This window comes from Ranitomeya variabilis, chromosome 1, assembly GCF_051348905.1.
Source record: "Ranitomeya variabilis isolate aRanVar5 chromosome 1, aRanVar5.hap1, whole genome shotgun sequence".
Taxonomy (NCBI): Eukaryota; Metazoa; Chordata; class Amphibia; order Anura; family Dendrobatidae; genus Ranitomeya; species Ranitomeya variabilis.
The window spans coordinates 658,255,824-658,277,036 of NC_135232.1; the positions used below are offsets into that span (position 1 = coordinate 658,255,824).

Here is a 21,213-nt window from a genome sequence, read left to right on the forward strand (position 1 = left end):
ATCTTGCCGAGAACTCTCATGGCAAACCGGAGAGATCGAGGGGGTTTGCGGAGGAGGGTGCGAACTGCTAGTCGGAGAGCCAGTGCCTTGTCCTTGGGAAGGAGCACTAGACCCCTGGAGGTGTTGAATAACATTCCCAGGAAGGTCAGGGACTGACTCGGGGTTGGTGATGACTTTTGTAGGTTGATTAACCAGCCCATGCGACTGAGAGTATCGGTTGTGATTGAGACGCTGAGCTCGCAGTCCTTGAAGGTGGGAGCCTTGATGAGTAGATCGTCCAGGTATGGAACGACTACTATGCCTCTGGAGTGCAGGACGTCCATGGTGGCTGCCATGACCTTGGTGAACACTCTGGGAGCCGTGGCGAGTCCAAAGGGGAGAGCCACGAATTGGTAGTGGTCCTGGCCTATTGCGAACCTGAGAAACCTCTGATGGGCAGGTGCAATGGGTATATGCAGGTATGCGTCTTGTATGTCTATGGAGGCGAGATATTCTCCCTTCTCCATGGACGCAATGATGGACCGAAGGGACTCCATGCGGAAATGACGGACCCGTACATATTTGTTGAGCTGTTTTAGGTCTAGTATGGGCCGTACACTGCCTCCTTTCTTGGGAACTACGAACAGATTGGAGTAGAACCCTCGGAAACGGTCGGTCGTGGGTACCGGTACTATGACTCCTGATTGACAAAGCGAGGAGACCGCTTGGTGGTAGGCTCGAGCCTTGGCTGGCGGTTTTGGGGGGACAGAGAGGAAGAACCGGTCCGGTGGGTTGGAGGTGAAGTCTATTTTGTATCCGGAAGACACTAGTTCCGTGACCCACCTGTCTTCTGTAATAGGCAGCCAGACTTGATGAAAGAGCAAAAGTCGGCCGCCTACTGGTGTGGTGTCTTCCGGAGTCCGTGAGTCATGAGGAGGAGAAGGTCTGAGATTTTCCTCCTCTGGGCTTAGACTGGCCTGCTTTTGACTGCCAGGTCTTGTCCGACCTTTGCGTCGATCGTGAGTTGTCCCTGCGTGGGGAACGGTTACGATTTTGTACTGGATGCGAGACAGACCAGCCGGAGGAATTCCGAAAGGATCGGAATCGAGTTTGGTTACGCTTCTTGTAAGTGCGTTTAGGTTTCAGTTGGGGAAGAGAAGTACTCTTACCCCCTGTGGCGTTGGATATCATAGTGTCCAACTGTTCACCGAAAAGTCTCCCACTGAGGTAGGGGAGGTGCGTGAGGGACTTCTTTGAGGCTGCGTCCGCTTTCCATTCCCGCAGCCAGAGGATACGCCGAATCGTGATGGCGTTTGATGCTATCCCCGCGACTCCCCTTGCTGAATCCAGAGCTGCATGGAGCATGTAATCTGCTACAACAGCAATTTGAACCGCTTGGTCCGACAGTTCAGGAGCGGATGCTTGGAAGGCTTGTAAATTGTTTGCCCAGGCCAGGATGGCCTTGGCAGCCCAAACTGAGGCGAACGCGGGAACCAGGGATGCCCCTGCAGCCTCGAAAATTGAACGAGCCATGCGTTCTACCTGCCGGTCTGCTGCGTCCCTTAGGGTTGAGCTATCTGGCAGTGAAAGGAGGGTCTGTGCTGCTAGCCTGGAGACTGGGGGATCCGCTTCAGGTGGATCTGTCCATTCCTTGGTGTCCTTCTGTGGGAAGGGGTACCTCGCCTCCAGATATTTGCGATTAGCGAATTTTTTCTCAGGCTGTGAGAGCTGTTTTTTAAGGATCGCCTTAAACTCTGGGTGGTTAGAAAAAACCTTAGGCGGCTTCAGAGGTCCTTCAAAGGAAATCTGATGTTCTGGGGCCTCTGGTGGCGGATCAGAAATGTCCAGCACCCGATGGATGGACGATATTATGTCCTCAACTAGCGCTGTATTGCTAGGAGGGATTGGGATCAGGGACCCCTCAGTTTCTCTGTCTGAGTCAGAGTCGCAGATGCCTTCCGAATTCTGTGTATCACTGAGGCGTCCCCTGCTGGGTGAGCTGGGGAGGAGGCCTTCTCTGGTTGGGGATTGCGGAGATCTGCATTGTCTGTCCCTGGAATGGGACGGTCTAGATGACCTGGAGCAACGGTGTCTCTCCCTAGAGGGGGATGACCGTGTGCTATGGGATGACGCAGATGGACTTGATCTATGGATCCGCTTGCGTCCTGACCTAGACGTGGATGTGCCAGGGGCATCTTGTTCCTGAGTCAAGCTCTCCCGTTGTTGGGTAACGGTCATAGCCGGGGCATGACCCTGCAGAGCCTGAAGCAATGTGGAAGTTAGGTTATCTATAGACTGCGTCATAGATTGCGATAACTGAGTAGCCCATTCCGGTGTGGCATTAGACACCGAGGCATTGGCAGGGGCTTCTTGAGGCTGTGACACAGTAGTTTGTATACAGTTCTGACAATGCGGGTACGTGCTGCTACTGGGGAGAGCGGTCCCACAGGCTGTGCAGAATGCATAATAGCAGTTCTGCCTGGTTCTCTTAGACCTTGAGCCCGGCATAGCGCACAGAGTGCAGAAGTGCTGCCAGCAGATGGACCTTACAGGGGTAGAGAACCTACAGGGGAGCCTTATAGGTAATATGGATTCACAGCTGAGTAAAGATAACCCAGCTGTGATCTTACCCCACCAGTGTACCCCTAGGTCCAGCGCCGAAAATCCACAGTCCTGTGCCCCCCGGAGACTGGCTGCCTGGTCCTGCAGACCGGGAGATGCAGGGTTAATCTGCAGCCGAAAATGGCTGCAGAGACAGAGGAGAGAGGAGGAGAAGGGGGCGGAGAGCTGGAAAAAGGCGGCAAGGCTATAAAAAACCCGCCCTTTCTGTCTCAATCCGCCCCTTGTATGACACTGTAGAGTGTCATATTTGTCATCCGGGGGGCGGGCCGGGGGGCGGAGAGGAGGCTGCTGCTTCAGCTAGGCCGAAGCCGGGGCCTAAATTAGATGCCTGAGGCCCAGAAGGGCTCCAGGCCGGCGCGAAAGTCCGGGAGGGGGTCGGATCTGAACCGGACCCCTCCGGATTTGAAGGCAGGATGGCGGTGGGGCTATAAGCGGAAGGGGGAGCCCGGCTGGGGTCCCCCTGAGGCAGTATAGAGCTGGTGCTGCCGCAGAGACAGGGACGCAGGGAACCCTGTGTCTGTATGTGCCATGCCTGCCTGCACTCCCCCCGGCCCCAACAGGAGCCCGCAGCTGGGCTGGGGTCCCTGGATGCAGGCGCAGTGTGCTGGCCCATTGCTGGGAGCTGTAGGATGCTGCCTGTACAGGCCTTACCTGAGGTGTCTCAACCTAATACCCCCAGAGGGGAATAGGGAGGGTGCTTTTGTCACACACCTTCAGGGGCCTTTATCCTCGCCTCGACCTCAACCCAGAAACCAAAAGGAATTGGGGAAGGAGCAGCATGGGGAATAGCCATCTCAACTTCAACTGGGCACCCCATAATAGGGGGCCGAGGAAGGAGCCATGTCGGGGGTCTCACAGGAGACCCTCTTTTCTTCATCTGTAATCCCGTCGGAAAACGGGAAACGGAGTAAAAATCTTTAGGTGTGCCTCCTTTGCGACACTAAGCAAAAACTGGAGAAGGCTGATGCCGTCCAGGGGTGTATACTGCACAGGAGGAGCCACAGTTAATCTTTTTCAGATTATGCATAGTGTCGCCTCCTAGTGGACAGCAGCATAACACCCATGGTCCTGTGTCCCCCAATGAGGCGACAGAGTAAGGATTTTTTATTTTCACGGCTCTGCGTTGTAAACTGTAGTGAAACACTTGGGGGTTCAAAGTTCTCACAACACATCTAGATAAGTTCCTTGGGAGGTCTAGTTTCCAATATGGGGTCACTTGTGGGGGGTTTCTACTGTTTGGGTACATCAGGGGCTCTGCAAATGCAACGTGACGCCTGCAAACCAATCCATCTAAGTCTGCATTCCAAATGGCGCTCCATCCCTCCCGAGCTCTGCCATGCACCCAAACAGTGGTTCCCCCCCACATATGGGGTATCCGTGTACTCAAGACAAATTGGACAACAACTTTTGGAGTCCAATTTATCCTGTTACCCTTGTGAAAATACAAAAACTGGGGGCTAAAAAATCATTTTTGTGAAAAAAAAAGAATTTTTATTTTCACGGCTCTGCGTTATAAACTGTAGTGAAACATTTGGGGGTTCAAAGCTTTCAAAACATCTAGATAAGTTCCTTAGGGGGGGGTCTACTTTCCAAAATGGTGTCACTTGTAGGGGGGTTTTAATGTTTAGGCACATCAGGGGCTCTCCAAACGCGACATGGTGTCCCATCTCAATTCCAGTCAATTTTGCATTGAAAAGTCAAATGGCACTCCTTCCCTTCCGAGCTCTGATATGCGCCCAAACAGTCGTTTACCCCCACATATCTGGTATCAGCGTACTCAGGACAATTTCTTCTCTTACCCTTGGGAAAATAAAAAATTGGGGGCGAAAAGATTGTGATTTTTTATTTTTACGGCTCTGCATTATAAACTTCTGTGAAGCACTTGTTGGGTCAAAGTGCTCACCACACATCTAGATAAGTTCCTTAGGGGGTCTACTTTCCAAAATGGTGTCACTTGTGGGGGGTTTCAATGTTTAGGCACATCAGGGGCTCTCCAAACGCAACATGGCATCCCATCTCAATTCCTGTCAATTTTGCATTGAAAAGTCAAATGGCGCTCCTTCCCTTCCGAGCTCTGCCATGCGCCCAAACAGTGGTTTACCCCCACATATGGGGTATCAGCGTACTCAGAACAAATTGTACAACAACTTTTGGGGTCCATTTTCTCCTGTTACCCTTGGTAAAATAAAACAAATTGGAGCAGAAATAAATTTTGTGTAAAAAAAGTTAAATGTTAATATTTATTTAAACATTCCAAAAATTCCTGTGAAACACCTGAAGGGTTAATAAACTTCTTGAATGTGGTTTTGAGCACCTTGAGTGGTGCAGTTTTTAGAATGATGTCACACATGGGTATTTTCTATCATATAGACCCCTCAAAATGACTTCAAATGAGATGTGGTCCCTAAAAAAAAAAAAAAATGGTGTTGTAAAAATGAGAAATTGCTGGTCAACTTTTAACCCTTATAACTCTAACAAAAAAAAAAATTTTGGTTCCAAAATTGTGCTGATGTAAAGTAGACATGTGGGAAATGTTACTTATGAAGTATTTTGTGCGACATATCTCTGCGATTTAAGGGCATAAAAATTCAAAGTTGGAAAATTGCGAAATTTTCAAAATTTTCACCAAATTTCCGTTTTTTTTCACAAAAAAACGCAAGTTATATCGAAGAAATTTTACCACTATCATAAAGTACAATATGTCACGAGAAAACAATTGTAAAAAATGGCCCGGTCATTAACGTGCAAACCACCCTTGGGGCTCAAGGGGTTAATGCATGCAGTAGCCATCACCCACATTTGTGGCCATACATAGATGCTTTGATGGTCTGATGCATGGGTGGCTTATATTGCCTTGCGAACTGGAGTCTAAGGCCATGTTCACACTTTGCGGGTTTTGCCGCGGATCCGCGTCGATTTTGATGCCGCGGGTCTGCAGCAGCTTCCATTGCGTTTACATTTACATGGAAACCCTATGGAAACCGCAAACCGCTGTGCACATGCTGCGGGAAAAACCGTGCAGAAACGCAGCGGTTTTCAACCCGCAGCATGTCACTTCTTTGTGCAGAATCGCTGCAATTCTGCACACATAGGAATGCATTGAACCGCTTACTTCCTGCATGGGGCTTTGCCCACGATGCGGGAAGTAAGCGGATGTACCCGGGGTGGAGGACAGGAGACTCTCCTCCAGGCCCTGGGAACCATTTTTGTGTGTAAAAAAAAAGAATTAAAATAAAAAAATAGAATTATTCTTACCGTTAATTCGGTTTCTAGGAACCTTCCACGACGGCATACGGAGGTTGCCTCTTTGCCCTAATGGGGAACAGGAAATGGAGAGGTTGAAAGGCCCTCCCACCTCCCTCTCACCAGTGACTTATAACTGAAAACCATAGCACCGGTTTACCTTGAATCCCAGATTTAAATCCAGGAGTATAGGGAGGGAACTAGCGCCGTCGTGAAAGGCTCCTAGAAACCGAATTAACGGTAAGAATAATTCTATTTTCTCTAGTCACCTTCCACGACGGCATACGGAGGAATACCAACTAATTTGGCGCTAGGGAGGGACAACGGCCTGGAGTACTTTCCGGCCGAAGGCTGTCCTTGTTGGGCATTACATCTAATCTGTAATGTTTGGAGAAAGTATGCAACGAAGACCATGTAGCTGCCCTGCAGATTTGCTCTGCTGATGCACCTGCTCTTTCTGCCCAGGAGACTGAGGTTGATCTAGTCAAATGAGCCTTGATTCCCACTGGAGGGGTTTTATCTTGAGCAAGGTATGCCTCTGCTATCACTTTCTTGATCCAGTTGCCAATAGTACTTTTGGCTACCTTCTTTCCTTTGTTTTGTCCTGATGGATGGACAAATAGATTCTGGTCAATTCTGTAAGAACTGGTTTCTTCTAGGTAAAATAATACGATGCGCCTGACGTCCAGCATATGAAATCTCTCTTTTGGATTTGCAGGATTTTGGCAAAAAGAAGGTAGAACAATTTCCTGAGAGCGGTGGAAATCTGATACGACTTTTGGAAGAAAGGAATGCTCTAGGCGCAGTATTATAGAGTCATCTCGAATAGATAGGTATGGTTCTCGCTTTGAGAGGGCTTGTAATTCTCCCACCCTCCTTGCTGATGTAATAGCCACTAGAAAAATTGTTTTATAAATCAGATTTTTCTGGGAGCAGGAGGATAATGGTTCGAAGGGGGGACCTGTGAGCCCTTGTAACACCAGATTGAGATCCCACAGTGGTACTGTTATTTGTTTCTTAGGGTTCATTCTAGAGGCTGATATCATGAACCTCTTAATCCAGCGATGATTTGCCAGATCCTGATCAAATATTGAACTGAGGGCGGAAACTTGAACTTTTAGGGTGCTAGGCCTGAGGCCTATTTCTAAGCCTTTTTGTAGAAAGTCTAGAATTTTTGATAAATTCGGACTGAAGGGATCTGGCACTTCAGGAAGACCGAAAGATGAGAATTTCTTCCAGATCTTATTATATATAGCAATGGTTACCGGTTTCCTAGATTTTTGAAGTGTGGAAACCACTGCTTCTGATAGCCCTCTGGCTCTTAACATTTGGGCTTCAGTAGCCATGCCGCCAGATTCCATTTGTGGGCATCTAGGGGATGGATTGGTCCTTGAGAAAGAAGGTCTTCTTCTATCGGAAAATGGAACGGCCCATCCGCCTGTAGATCCACTATCAGGTTGTACCAACTCCTCTTGGGCCACAACGGAGCTACCAATATGGTTGGTGTTTGTTCTTCCCGCGCTTTCTGTAAGACTCTCGCCAATATCGGAATTGGTGGAAACGCATAGGCCAACCGAAAATTCCACTTCTGGGCTAGTGCATCCACTCCTTTGGAGCCGTCCCTGGGGTTTAGTGAGAAGGCGGCTTCGACTTTCGCGTTTTGGCCGGACGCAAAGAGGTCGATTTCTGGAAGACCCCATTTGTTCACCAGCATCTCGAAGCTTCGGTTGCTCAAACACCATTCCCCCGGATGTATGTCCTGGCGACTTAGATGCTCAGCCAACATTCAGGCAGACTCTTTCAGGTGAACTGCCGTCAGAGATAAAAGATGTCTTTTTGCCCAGGAGCATAGCCGGGCAGATATGTTCTTCAGGCAGTTGTTCTTTGAACTGCCCTGATGTCTGATGTGGGCCACCGTGGTCACATTGTCCGAATATATCTGAACGTGATGTCCCTTGATAAGATGACCTCCTACTAGTAGGGCTTCCTCTACAGCTTTTAGCTCTCTGTAGTTGGAAGATTTTCTGCTTTCTATTTTCCTGTCCATGGGATCCTTTAGCTGTGACGAGTCTCCGAATGGAAGAGCCGTTCTCTTAGCCACTCTTGCCACCTGAGAATCAACTTTAGGGATATCCCATTTGGCTAAATCCCCTTCTAAGGGGAATCTATGCTTCATCTCGGATGGAGTACTGAGACGTTTTTCAGGTAATTCCCACTCTTGGTCAATCATATCAGATATATTCGAGTGGATTGGAAATCCTACCCATTTACCCTTGGTTATGCCACCAAACATCTGGTCCTGTATGGACTGTGGTTCTGGCTCCTCCTCCAGTCCCATAGTACTGAGTACAGCAGCTACTAAGTCCTCAATCCAGTCTGAAGAGAAAAGATATTTCCTGGCTTCAGATGTTATAGGGGACGTAGGTTCCTCCCGTCGACCTGAGGATGAGGCATAGGAGAGGTCTGACTCAGATTCAGAATCCTCCTCCTGGATTTTCCTTTTTTTTAGCTGGAGAGGGTGGTGGGGTAAAGGCTGCTAGGGAGGATTGCACCTCTTGTTGACCAAAGAGCAGATTTCCTCTAGTAGAGAAGGTTGCTCTGCCCTGACAACTTTGTCAGCACAGGTCCTGCAGAGTTTTTTCTCCCATAATGGTGGCAGCTTAATGTTACAGATGGCACACTTCTTTTTAGTAGTAGTTTTGGGGGTAGACTTTTCTCCCTGTAATGAGAGGGGAGAGAGAGTGACTAAAGGATATCCCCAGGTTACTAACTAAGGACCCCTGTCCCTGCGGCACTTACTGTGGCAGGGGCAGCGCTGGGCTCTGCAAGCGCAGGGCAGGTACTGCTCTCCATGACAGGATAGTCTTACCTGCGACGTTTTCTGGCAGGTTTTATACACGGTGGAATGTTCCTGCCCCCAGCGATGTGGAAACACCTCCTCCTTCCCTCCATAGTCCTAGCGTGGAGGACGCCGTCCTGCACGAGATACCGCCGGCGGAAGTGCCTCCAGGGAGCGCAGAAAAGACCGGAAGTGACGCGCGCGATCACTTCCGGGTTGCCAGCGGCATGTGGAGGGGAAGGGGACCGGAGAGCTCCAGGAGGACTCCGGTGAGGAACGCTAGCCTGCTTTGCCCTCACGGGGGCGCGGGAAGGCTAGGAGCAGGTCCCGAGGACACCGCAGCGCGGCGGGAGCAGCATGAGAGGGGAGGTAAGATACGACCCCATGCTGCCCGGTTACATACAAGCCGGCGCTTGTTAGATGCAGCAGTTACCGGCCACCACTGCATACAAAGTAAACCTCTCCTGTCCCATGGGGAACAGGAAAGACACTGGTGAGAGGGAGGTGGGAGGGCCTTTTAACCTCTCCATTTCCTGTTCCCCATTAGGGCAAAGAGGCAACCTCCGTATGCCGTCATGGAAGGTGACTAGAGAACTAATGCTATACTCACCTCTCAGCGCTGCACGCGGCCGTCCGGTCTCAGTTGCTGTGCGAGCAGGGCCTGAGATGAGGTCGCGGTCACATGACCGTGACGTCACAAAGGTCCTTCTCGCACAGCATCTTTGGAACCGGCCGAGGCGTGCAGCGCCGAGGAGATCGGGACATCAGAGGGTGAGTATATAACCAATTTTTATTATTTTTAACATTACTATTGATGCTGCATATTGCTGCATATGCAGCATCAATAGTATAGGAGTAACCCGCAGCGGAAACCGCAAAACAAACCGCGATAAATCTGCAGGGATAACCGCAGTGGTTTTGCCCTGCAGATTTATCAATTCCGCTGCGGGAGAACCCGCAGAGGACGCCACAAAGTGTGCACATAGCCTAAAGCAAACTGTACGGGTATGTGCACATGATGCAGATTTAGGCCATGTACACACTTTGCGGTGTGCTCTGCAGGTTTATCCCGCAGCGGAATTGATAAATCTGCAGGGCAAAACCGCTGCGGTTATCCCTGCAGATTTATCGCGGTTTGTTCAGCGGTTTCCGCTGTGGGATTACTCCTGTACTATTGATGCTGCATATGCAGCAATATGCAGCATCAATAGTAATGATAAAAATAATAAAAATTGGTTATACTCACCCTCCGATGTCCGGATCTCCTGGGCGCTGCACCCGGCGGTCCGGTTTTAAAGATGCTGTGCCGAGAAGGACCTTCGTGACGTCACGGTCATGTGACCGAGGCGTCATCACGGTCATGTGACCGCGACGTCACCACAGGTCCTGCTCGCACAGCAAACCGAAGACCGGACGGCCGCGGGCAGCGCTGAGATGCGAGTATAACATGATTTTTTATTTTAATTCTTTTTTTTTTTTTTTTTTTTACACTATTTATGCTTCCCAGGGCCTGGAGGAGAGTCTCCTCTCCTCCACCCCGGGTACCACCCGCACATTATCCGCTTACTTCCCGCAACGTGGGCACAGCCCCATGTGGGAAGTAAGCGGTTCAATGCATTTCTATGGGTGAAGAATCGCTGCGATTCTGCACAAAGAAGTGACATGCTGCGGGTTTTAAACCGCTGCGTTTCTGCGCGGTTTTTCCCGCAGCATGTGCACAGCGGTTTGCGGTTTCCATAGGGTTTACATGTTAATGTAAACGCTATGGAAACTGCTGCGGACCCGCAGCATCAAAATCGCGCGGATCCGCGGTAAAAACCGCAAAGTGTGAACATGGCCTTAGTGCAGAAATGCTGCAGAACTGCACTGTGATTTACAGTACAATGTAAATCAATGTGAAAAAAAAAAAGCTGTGCACATGGTGCAGAAAAATCTGCGCAGAAACGCTGCAAATTTCAAAGTGCACATCGCTTCTTTTGTGCAGTTCTGCAGCGTTTCTGCGCAGATTTTTCTGCACCATGTGCACAGCTTTTTTTTTTTTCACATTGATTTACCAGAAACTGCACAGAAACTGCACAGAAACTGCACAGAAACTGCACAGAAACTGCAGATGCAGATTTAGTGCAGAAAATTCTGCACCACATTTCCTACGTGTGCACATAGCCTACATGTTTGTGCCAGCACACAGTCGTGTTCGTTGGGCTTGGCATGCTGTGTTTTGATTTCTCAAGTACTGGAGTCCTCTGTGGTCTGCACTTTTTCCCTGCGGAAGCCTCATCTATGGGGGTAATAAGTGTGGGGCCCACATGACTGTATGCACAGGTTTTCAAACCGGTATTTATTAATGCTTTATTGGGAGTAATCATTGGGTTGTGCTGACAGTATACTGCTTCTTATTGGTATGTTTGTAGCCCTGCGTTATGATATATATCACATTGTGGTTACCTAATAAAACAGAAAGTATACTAAGAATTGCTGGGCATCATTGTATCCATCAACACTTGCTATACATATATCCTGTGTTTTCTATGTTTGGATGGGATAGACCATGGCCCTATTATTTAAGAGCCTGTGGGACATTTTAACTTTTTTTATGTTATTGGCTTGTTTATATATCTAATCAAACATTTGGTTGTTTTTTAGCAATCCCTGTTTTGGCATACTTTTTCTTTTCACGGTTTATGCCACACATGTATTCCCATCTTAACTGTGAATTATATGAATAAGATGTTAAACTTAAAAGCAAATTATATACCGTAATTATTATAAAGTCTACATGTGCAAAGATTGTTTTTTGCCATTTGTGGCATCAATGGCTTTATCAGAACAAAGCTATGTTCTTGGCATTATTTTCCAATCTTGTTTTTTTTGGGTGGGGGGGCTTGTTTTTCAATTGGCTTCTCTGAACTATTTTGAAAAAGCAGGGGGAAAAAAAACAAAAAGCAATTTCTTAATCACTACACAATACTGGAGGTATTGCCTTAAAGAGGATTCATCATTGTGATTTTGCCATGTAATCTGACAGCTGCATAATTCCAGTGATGTATCACGTTTACTAGGTGCAGCAGTTGTGATAATATCAATTCTCTCTGCTGCAGATCTAACAGAGCTCTGAATGCGGTGCATAAGCCCGCCCATACTGATAAATCGGGGGTTACACAGCTGTTGACTAGGAGGCATGAAACACCTAGTCTTGTCATGATGATGTACTGCTGATAAAACATTGATTTTTATTGATAACAGCAACAGTCTACTAACTGACATCACTGAAATCAGAGTCTCAGCCCCTACATCATACTGTGCTCAGATTCTCATTAATGGAAAAACCATAAAGTACCGTATATACTAGAGTATAAGCCGACCAGAGTAAGCCGAGACCCCTAATTTTGCCACAAAAAAACTGGGAAAACTTAATGACTCGAGTATAAGCCTAGGGTGGAAAATGCAGCAGCTACAGGTAAATGTCAAAACTAAATATAAATACCAATAAAAGTAAAATTAATTGAGACATCAGTAGGTTAAGTGTTTTTGAATATCCATATTGAATCAGGAGCCCCATAAGATGCTCCATACAAAATATGCCCAATACAGTTCATGATGGGCCCCATAAGAAGCTCCATATTAAAATATGCCCCATATAATGCTGCACAAATGTTGATTATGACCCCATAAGATGCTCCATACAGACATTTACCCCATATAATGCTGCACAAATACTGATTATGACCCCATAAGATGCTCCATACAGACATTTGCCCCATATAATGCTGCACAAATGCTGATTATGGCCCCATAAGATGCTCCATAGACACATTTGCCCCATAAGCTATTGCTGCGATAAAAAAAAAAATATATATCACATACCTCTCGTCGCTCAGGCCCCCGGCACTTGCTATAGTCCACCGCTGGGCACTGCTCTGTCTTCCTCTGCACTGACGTTCAGGTAGAGGGCGGCGCGCACACTAAGCGCGTCATCACGCCCTCTGACCTGAGCGTCACTGCAGAGGAAGACGGAGCGGCGCCCAGCGGTGTAACGCGGACAGGTGAATATCGCGCAATGTCCCCATACTCACCTGCTCCCGGCGCAGTCCCTGCACGTCCCTGGTTCTCCGGGCGCCAGCAGCTTCTTCCTGTGTTGAGCGGTCACATGGTTCCGCTCATTACAGTAATGGATATGGGGCTCCACCCCTATGGGAATGGAGTCTGGTCCATATTCATTACTGTAATGAGCGGTACCATGTGACCGCTTAACGCTGGAAGAAGCTGCTGGCGCCCGGAGAACCAGGGATTATGTATTATTACACAGCTGCCTCTCCCCCTCCCCTGCCGACCCCTGGGAATGACTCGAGTATAAGCCAAGAGGGGAAATTTCAGCCTAAAAAAATTGGCTGAAATTCTTGGCTTCTACTCGAGTATATACGGTATCTCAGACATAAAGTGCAGATCAGTTGTGGACTAAAAGCAAAGACTAAACTGACCACTAAAACTGAAGGAATTTAAAGAACGTCTGAAAGCCCATCTTCAGTCTCGGGACGAAAAAAAAATAATCACACTGAACACTTCAGTCTTTTATTAGCAACTGGTGGGGTCTCGGCACCTACACCCCACCTATCAAGACTAATGACGTGCCAAAAATGTTCTGCAAGTGTAACTACACTGTGCAGTTTCACACTGACCATTTATATTTCAATCTCGGCATACGATTATTAGTGCTACATTGATAGTTATGTCCTTACCAGGTAACGGGAACCTCCTGAACAGAATCATCATCGCTGTCACTGATCACAATGGTGTCACTGGGGGTGTTGTGTCCGTTTGTCATCCCATTCTCCTGCGGTGGAACTTTTATTTCCAAAACAGTACACTCCAACCTGCCAGAAAAGAGAGCGAGTTAGTAATGAGCACAATGAAGGGCGAGTTATAACAAGTTGTCACTTCGTGAGGAACACTCATAATACTACATAGGCCTCACAAGGTAACATCCTTTGTTCTCCACCATGTGAAATATGAAGGAAAAAACAATGAAGGCCTTCATGAAAGACAAATTGGCACCATATAAAGCAGACATGGCACCAAGGATATCCAATAGCTAGGCACAGATGACCCTTGGATGTCAAAAATTTAGTAAGGAAATAATAAAGAAATTTAAAGCTTCAAAAGTTTATTCATCAATATGTTTTTTTGGAGGTTTAACGTCACTAGGCTAAACTGATACATTGTATCAAACTGTAGGTCTTCATAAAAAGAATTAAAAAAAATAATCCTATTCACTGACAGCAAGCAGAGATCTTGGAAACTGAAATTACATAAAATCAAAAATGTAGTACAAAGTAATATAAACTGCTGCCATACAATGATCTTTGCATCAATGAAAGACCCTTTTAAATAGGAATAATTTATAGAAACAAACATTATGCATCCATGTCGATAGCTGGTTTGGGGTATTTTGTGTATAGGGCTGGTAACATTATGAAGGTCACCATGAAAGGTGGGGGAATCTGACATCTGGGATCCGGAAACCTGCAAGGCACTGAAGGGAAACCCTGGTAAGGAATAGAGTGCTACACCACCACAACTACCCCTCCCAAGTTTTCCCTTCTCGGCCATCCTCTGTACAGAGGAACCATTCACTTCAATGTGGCTTCACTATTGAGCGTTGAAAACACAGCAAAGGCGATATTGCCAAATTTGAATTACAGCCCTTTCATTCTGAGGATTAGTGAGGGTCCGTGAGGGTTGGACCTCCAATGAGCAAACAGAAATTGCATATTTTAGTGATAATTCACTGCTCTATCAAAAAACTAAACTCTGTAACATTCCTTCCAGACAGAGAAAACTTTAGATAAGAACTAGTGAAAATCAGTGAGCCTGTTCACATATCAGACGAGTACAGGAGCAGCCTGCTACTTACATGTACGTACTAGTCTGGTCCGTAAATAAGACCAGAGTAAAACATGCCACACTGTTGCTTTGTGCAATCAAAGTGAATGCTAGCCCATGTGAACTGGCACATATGCCAACATTGGGTCCGTGTTCTACTTGTCTTACACAATGAACAAAAATATATTCATCTAGACATACCCTAAGAGCGAGTTCACACATTGTACAGGTCCTTCTCAAAAAATTAGCATATAGTGTTAAATTTCATTATTTACCATAATGTAATGATTACAATTAAACTTTCATATATTATAGATTCATTGTCCACCAACTGAAATTTGTCAGGTCTTTTATTGTTTTAATACTGATGATTTTGGCATACAACTCCTGATAACCCCAAAAACCTGTCTCAATAAATTAGCATATTTCACCCGTCCAATCAAATAAAAGTGTTTTTTAATAACAAACAAAAAAACCATCAAATAATAATGTTCAGTTATGCACTCAATACTTGGTCGGGAATCCTTTGGCAGAAATGACTGCTTCAATGCGGCGTGGCATGGAGGCAATCAGCCTGTGACACTGCTGAGATGTTATGGAGGCCCAGGATGCTTCAATAGCGGCCTTAAGCTCATCCAGAGTGTTGGGTCTTGCGTCTCTCAACTTTCTCTTCACAATATCCCACAGATTCTCTATGGGGTTCAGGTCAGGAGAGTTGGCAGGCCAATTGAGCACAGTAATACCATGGTCAGTAAACCATTTACCAGTGGTTTTGGCACTGTGAGCAGGTGCCAGGTCGTGCTGAAAAATGAAATCTTCATCTCCATAAAGCTTTTCTGCCGATGGATGCATGAAGTGCTCCAAAATCTCCTGATAGCTAGCTGCATTGACCCTGCCCTTGATGAAACACAGTGGACCAACACCAGCAGCTGACATGGCACCCCACACCATCACTGACTGTGGGTACTTGACACTGGACTTCAGGCATTTTGGCATTTCCTTCTCCCCAGTCTTCCTCCAGACTCTGGCACCTTGATTTCCGAATGACATGCAAAATTTGCTTTCATCAGAAAAAAGTACTTGGGACCACTTAGCAACAGTCCAGTTGCTGCTTTACCTGGGGAATGCGGCACCTGTAGCCCATTTCCTGCACACGCCTGTGCACGGTGGCTCTGGATGTTTCCACACCAGACTCAGTCCACTGCTTCCTCAGGTTCCCCAAGGTCTGGAATCGGTCCTTCTCCACAATCTTCCTCAGGGTCCGGTCACCTCTTCTCGTTGTACAGCGTTTTCTGCCACATTTTTGCCTTCCAACAGACTTACCATTGAGGTGCCTTGATACAGCACTCTGGGAACAGCCTATTTGTTGAGAAATTTCTTTCTGGGTCTTACCCTCTTGCTTGAGGGTGTCAATGATGGCCTTCTTGACATCTGTCAGGTCGCTAGTCTTACCCATGATGGGGGTTTTGAGTAATGAACCAGGCAGGGAGTTTTTAAAAGCCTCAGGTATCTTTTGCATGTGTTTAGAGTTAATTAGTTGATTCAGAAGATTAGGGTAATAGGTCGTTTAGAGAACCTTTTCTTGATATGCTAATTTATTGAGACAGGTTTTTTGGGTTATCAGGAGTTGTATGCCAAAATCATCAGTATTAAAACAATAAAAGACCTGACAAATTTCAGTTGGTGGATAATGAATCTATAATATATGAAAGTTTAATTGTAATCATTACATTATGGTAAATAATGAAATTTAACACTATATGCTAATTTTTTGAGAAGGACCTGTATATCTAGTGACTGGTATTCTGCAGCAAGATCTGTGCTTGTTACATGCAGATTTCTTTTTAGATAAAGATGTCACCCTTTCCTTTACAAAGGGTTAAACTTGTACTGAATTCTGCAGATTTTCAGATTCACAGCTCAGAGCAATATCAAAGTGGAAATTTTCAACAACATGTAGACTAGATTTGTTATAATCTCATTTACATGCAGATGCTCCTGTATTACACTGCCGAAAAATCCACAAGGAGTCAACGTACCATTAAACATAATATTCAAAGCAGAAGGTGTGAAGATGTATTGGAAATGATGACCCTTATTTAGTGAATCAGGCCCCCAAGTATTCCTAGAACCACATTACCTGGCACCACTGTTCCTCACGACAGTCACGGTTTCATCAATGAAGAATCGGGTCTTCACGTAGTCATAGATGTCTTCACATAGATCCGATACCCTCTGATGATTGGAAAGTGTGGCTAGGTATAATATGGGCACCACTATGGGCTCAGGGAAATTCAGCAAGCTTTTCTTTACTTTTTTCTCAGAATCTAGTGCCTCTTGATATGTAAGACCGGATTTCCCAGTGAAGGAGCAGCTCCACACAAGACTATTACACAGGATCGTACGTTCAAAGAACTCACTGGAATAAAGTAAGAGAAGGAAGAAATGTAATCGCTTACATCAGATTACTATACAGACGTTACCATAAAACACATCAATGTCAACCGCTGTTTGTCTAATGTGTATACTGAGAGGCACCGAGTCAATAGAAATGAAAGCTATATGAGCCAATCTGTGCAAGTGTCACCACTATTGGGATCAGACTAAATCACCTAAACAGCAGCTTACAATGGTAGCATCTAAAGTGTCCCAACTTTACACAATCCAAAGAGCAACTTAGTTCTTTCAACTTAATGCAGCTGCAAAGAAAAATGTTCTTAAAGTAGATTTTATGGCATTAATGCAAAATAAGGCCTTCAAGTGAAATTGAGAATCAAAAAAAGTTATGGGAAAACCGACTCCTGTGATTTTTTTTTTTTCAATTCCTTAAACCTGTGTAAAGATGCAGTCAGATGGCCTTAACATGGACGATGATCACATTGCAATGCTTGGATTTGCCGGCAGCTCTCCTGACCTGAGCGGGACAGCAGCATAGAAATACACGAAAGTCTTGCTCTGGTCAGGAGAGCTGCCAGCCAGTCCAAACATTGCAAGGTGATCGTCGTCCATGTTATACAGCCATCTGACTGCGCTGTTAATGTTCATGTACTCAGCGCCACTCCAGTCCTGAGTCTTGTAACGGCAATTCAGACTCTGAACCACACTGCGTTCTGTGTGACCTCAAGTGGCTTTTACAGTGTAAGCTTAGGCTACTTTCGCACATCAGTTTTTTGCCTTCAGGCATAATCCAGCTATTTTTGGAAAGAGAAAAAAAAAAAAAAAAAAAAAAAAACACGGATTGAGGGAGAGGGAGAGAAAACTCCGTGGTGTCAGGCTGTAATCTTTCATTGCATGCCCTTCAGTGTTCAGTAGTGAACATTGCATGTGTGTGCTAGCAGAGCAAGAAGAAATTAATGATCTGGTTGTGATCAAAATACAGCTCCCTGCGCAAGAATGTGGTCCCTGAGAATCTGCTCAGGGGCCTGATAAAAGGTCATCGAGGGCAGTAAATGGCTCTGGGGCCTGAGGTTCCCCACCCTTGATCTAGACCCACAAATACTTTAATCTGCAGTAATGCCTAATTCCATTATTAATCTTCAAATAGCAAAAAAGAAACAAAAACACAAAAGCGGCATGAACTAACTTCTGACAGCACAATAATCTCTAATTTCACAGGCTTTGTGCATTCAGCCACTTTTCTCCCCACACCTAAGCTGTTATGTGCCCGACATGTCTGTCCGTCTACAAGGAGCCAGCAGATAGTCGTGAAGCTCTTTCAGTCTTACACAAAAGCAGCTCAAGACAAAAGAGCAAGAACATGACCAGATGGAAAACACTAAAGACTAATGTATGTACAAGAGCATCAGAAAGTGCAAAAGACAGCAGACAAGATGGGGAGTGCTCACTGAATGGAAGTTTTAGAAACAAAACGAGACATCACCAGACATGTCAATAATGTCAGTAGCCTGGTATTATAGGTGGTCTGTAAGAAGTGTACAATGGCTTAGCTGTCTAACATGGCTGTGGTCCAACGTCTGGAATCATCACTGGTACGGAGCAGGACAGGGAAACATTGTGGGTTTATAGATAAATCTCTCACTAGATTTACATTGCAGAGTAGCCCAACACAGCTCCAATAAAGGGGCCCAGCAGTACAACAGCACAGTGGCCCCTTCATTCTCAGGATCCATGAGAATCCTGAAAGCTGTAGCTCCGCTGATCACAAAGTGATGGCATATCCCAGTCACAGGATTCACTTCACATCGAAAACCCCCATTAACTCATTCCAATCAGAGCAGCATCAACATGATCATCACAACACATAGGAGGTTAGGAAATGCCTTAGTGTTGAATGCATGAAGAACTTTGTTCCAGAAAGCAGGTTTATAAGTGTCATACATTTTTTTTTCTATGGTGTGTAAAAAAAAAAATAAATATATATATATATAAATATAATTTTATGAGCTCCGCCACTTTGAACATATGTGGCACTAGGCAAGTGCGTGACTGGCATCCATGTGGCACTTGTCACGCACACAGATATAACATGAACTTAACCCCTTAATGACAGCCAATACGTCTTTTAACTGACCTGAGATAGAGAATAGCCTAATACAGGTGACAATCCAGTAGCTGTAGGCTGGACACTATAGCTGACAACTTGCTGTATCAGCCACGATCAGTATTTGCACCTTCCAAATCTGTTTAACCCCTTAGATGCTGCTGTCAATAGTGACTACATCATTATAAATGGTTAACAGAGTGTGGAGGCTTCCTCTTTATCCAAACTGGTGCCCTCATATCATGATTTTGTGGTCCTGATGTTTGATATGGCAATTCACGTCCAAATAGCGGCCTTACAGTCTGACAGCTGTAGTAATCTGTTCAGAAGTTAGAGGCATTTAGGTGGTAAAAATACACATATTCATTTCTGTCATACCACTTTGCATTAATTCCTGTAAAGCAACTGAAGGGTTAATAAACTACCTGACAGCAGTTTTCAATATGTCTAGGTGTGGTGTTTTTAAAATGGTATCACGTTTGGGGGTTTCCCAATATATGGGAGCCCTAAAGTCACTTCAAACCTGGATAAGTCCCTAAAAAATAAATTTTGTAAATTTCCTTGAAAAAAGGAAAAAATGCTGCTACATTTTTAAACCTCCTAAAATGCTAAGAAAATAAAATAACATTTTACAAATGGTGCTGATGTAAAGCTGACATGTGGGAAATGTTATTTATTAATGGTTTGCTGTGGTATGACCATCTGGATTAAAGGGATAATCATTCAAATTTAGAAAATTGCTAATTTTTTAACATTTTTCTAACATTTTTGATATTTTTTTATAAACACACACACAACATATTGACCTAAATTTATCATTATCATAAAGTATAATGTGTCACGAAAAAAACAATCTCAAAATCACTGGGATTTGTCGAAGCATTGCAGAGTTATTACCACATAAAGTGACACTGGCCAGATTTCAAAAACTTGGCTCCGTCACTAAGGGCTTAAAGAAGTTGCCTACTTCTTTTCATATCCCACACCTGGCCCTGATAAAATAATACTGCCTATACTGGCCTCCCGTGCTGGCACCGTTGGCACTCGCTCTCCCGTGTTGTTGTTGTGACACGTGACTCCTGGCGCCCAATCAGCGCTTGTGTCACTGTCTCCACCTTCATACAAATTGAACATTAAGTCCTAGACCAGCTGCAGCCCAGACTACGTTTAAAACGTACGAAGGCGGAGACAGTGACGCCAGCGCTGATTGGGTGCCAGGGTTACACGTTAAAACAACAACACGGGAGACCTGGGGAGAGAAAGTGCCCACACCGTGAAAACAGCGCCAGTACAGGAGGAGAGTATAAGCCTTTTTTGTTTGTGGTCAAACATTTAGATCAAGAAGGGGTTGTCCGAGTAGTGGAAACTACTTGTTAAAAGTATCTCTCACTCTACACACCATTATGTTCCATCAGCATGAAAACTTTATGGCATCACTGGAAACTTTCTTTAAAAGTTCCCTCATCGCTGATGTCTTAACATGATGAAACTTTATTGATCAGGAAACATGTTTTTTTATTTTCTGCATGCCTCTGGTTGCTCCTACTGGCAGCGCTCCTCTTATTCCGGTTTTCTTTCACCTCTCAGTAATTGGCGGCACAGGCCGAGCAGCAGCCGTTTGGCAGATTTAGCTGCCCAGCCACATGCGGTGTGCCCGACCTATAGAGCCGTACTGGGCGAGTATCTGCCCGCTCTTTGGTTGTACACTATGGAGCGCGGCTTTTGATACTACATGTATAGCTGTCACCGTGTATGGGACAGGGGCCCGGTTATACTTTTTGCATAGGGGGCCCCTTAACAGTCGGCCGAAAATCGGACGCAAGAAAAATGCAACTTGTTGCGTTTTCTTGGTCCGACGCTTGCGGCAAAAAAGACGCATGTGTGGCACAACGCAACAAAAAAAAACGCATGCGTCCCCCATGTTAAGTATAGGGGGCGCATGACGCATGCGTCGCCGCTGCGTCGCCGACGCAAACCCGACGCACATTAGCTTAACGCTAATGTGAACGTAGCCAAAGACTGCAGCGTGTGAGCAATGTCAGTAAGGCATCCATCTCTATTCTGGAAACAATAGTTTTCTTTCGGGATGAGAATAAGGAGAGTGGCTCCGGTCCTCGCCGAATAGTGATGGTCCATCAGGATTTCTAGG

At 45.7% G+C, this 21,213-nt stretch overlaps 1 protein-coding gene across 1 annotated transcript in view; it reads right to left on the bottom strand.

Moving 5' to 3' along the window:
* BAZ1A (bromodomain adjacent to zinc finger domain 1A) overlaps nucleotides 1–21,213 on the bottom strand; it is a 152,307-nt gene that overhangs the window by 130,232 nt on the left and 862 nt on the right. The window contains exons 3-4 of the mRNA XM_077262762.1: nucleotides 16,704–16,982; nucleotides 13,420–13,554 (exon numbers count right to left, since the gene is read on the bottom strand). Of these exons, the coding sequence (XP_077118877.1) occupies nucleotides 13,420–13,554; nucleotides 16,704–16,982 (414 nt within the window). The remainder of the gene's footprint in view (nucleotides 1–13,419; nucleotides 13,555–16,703; nucleotides 16,983–21,213) is intronic.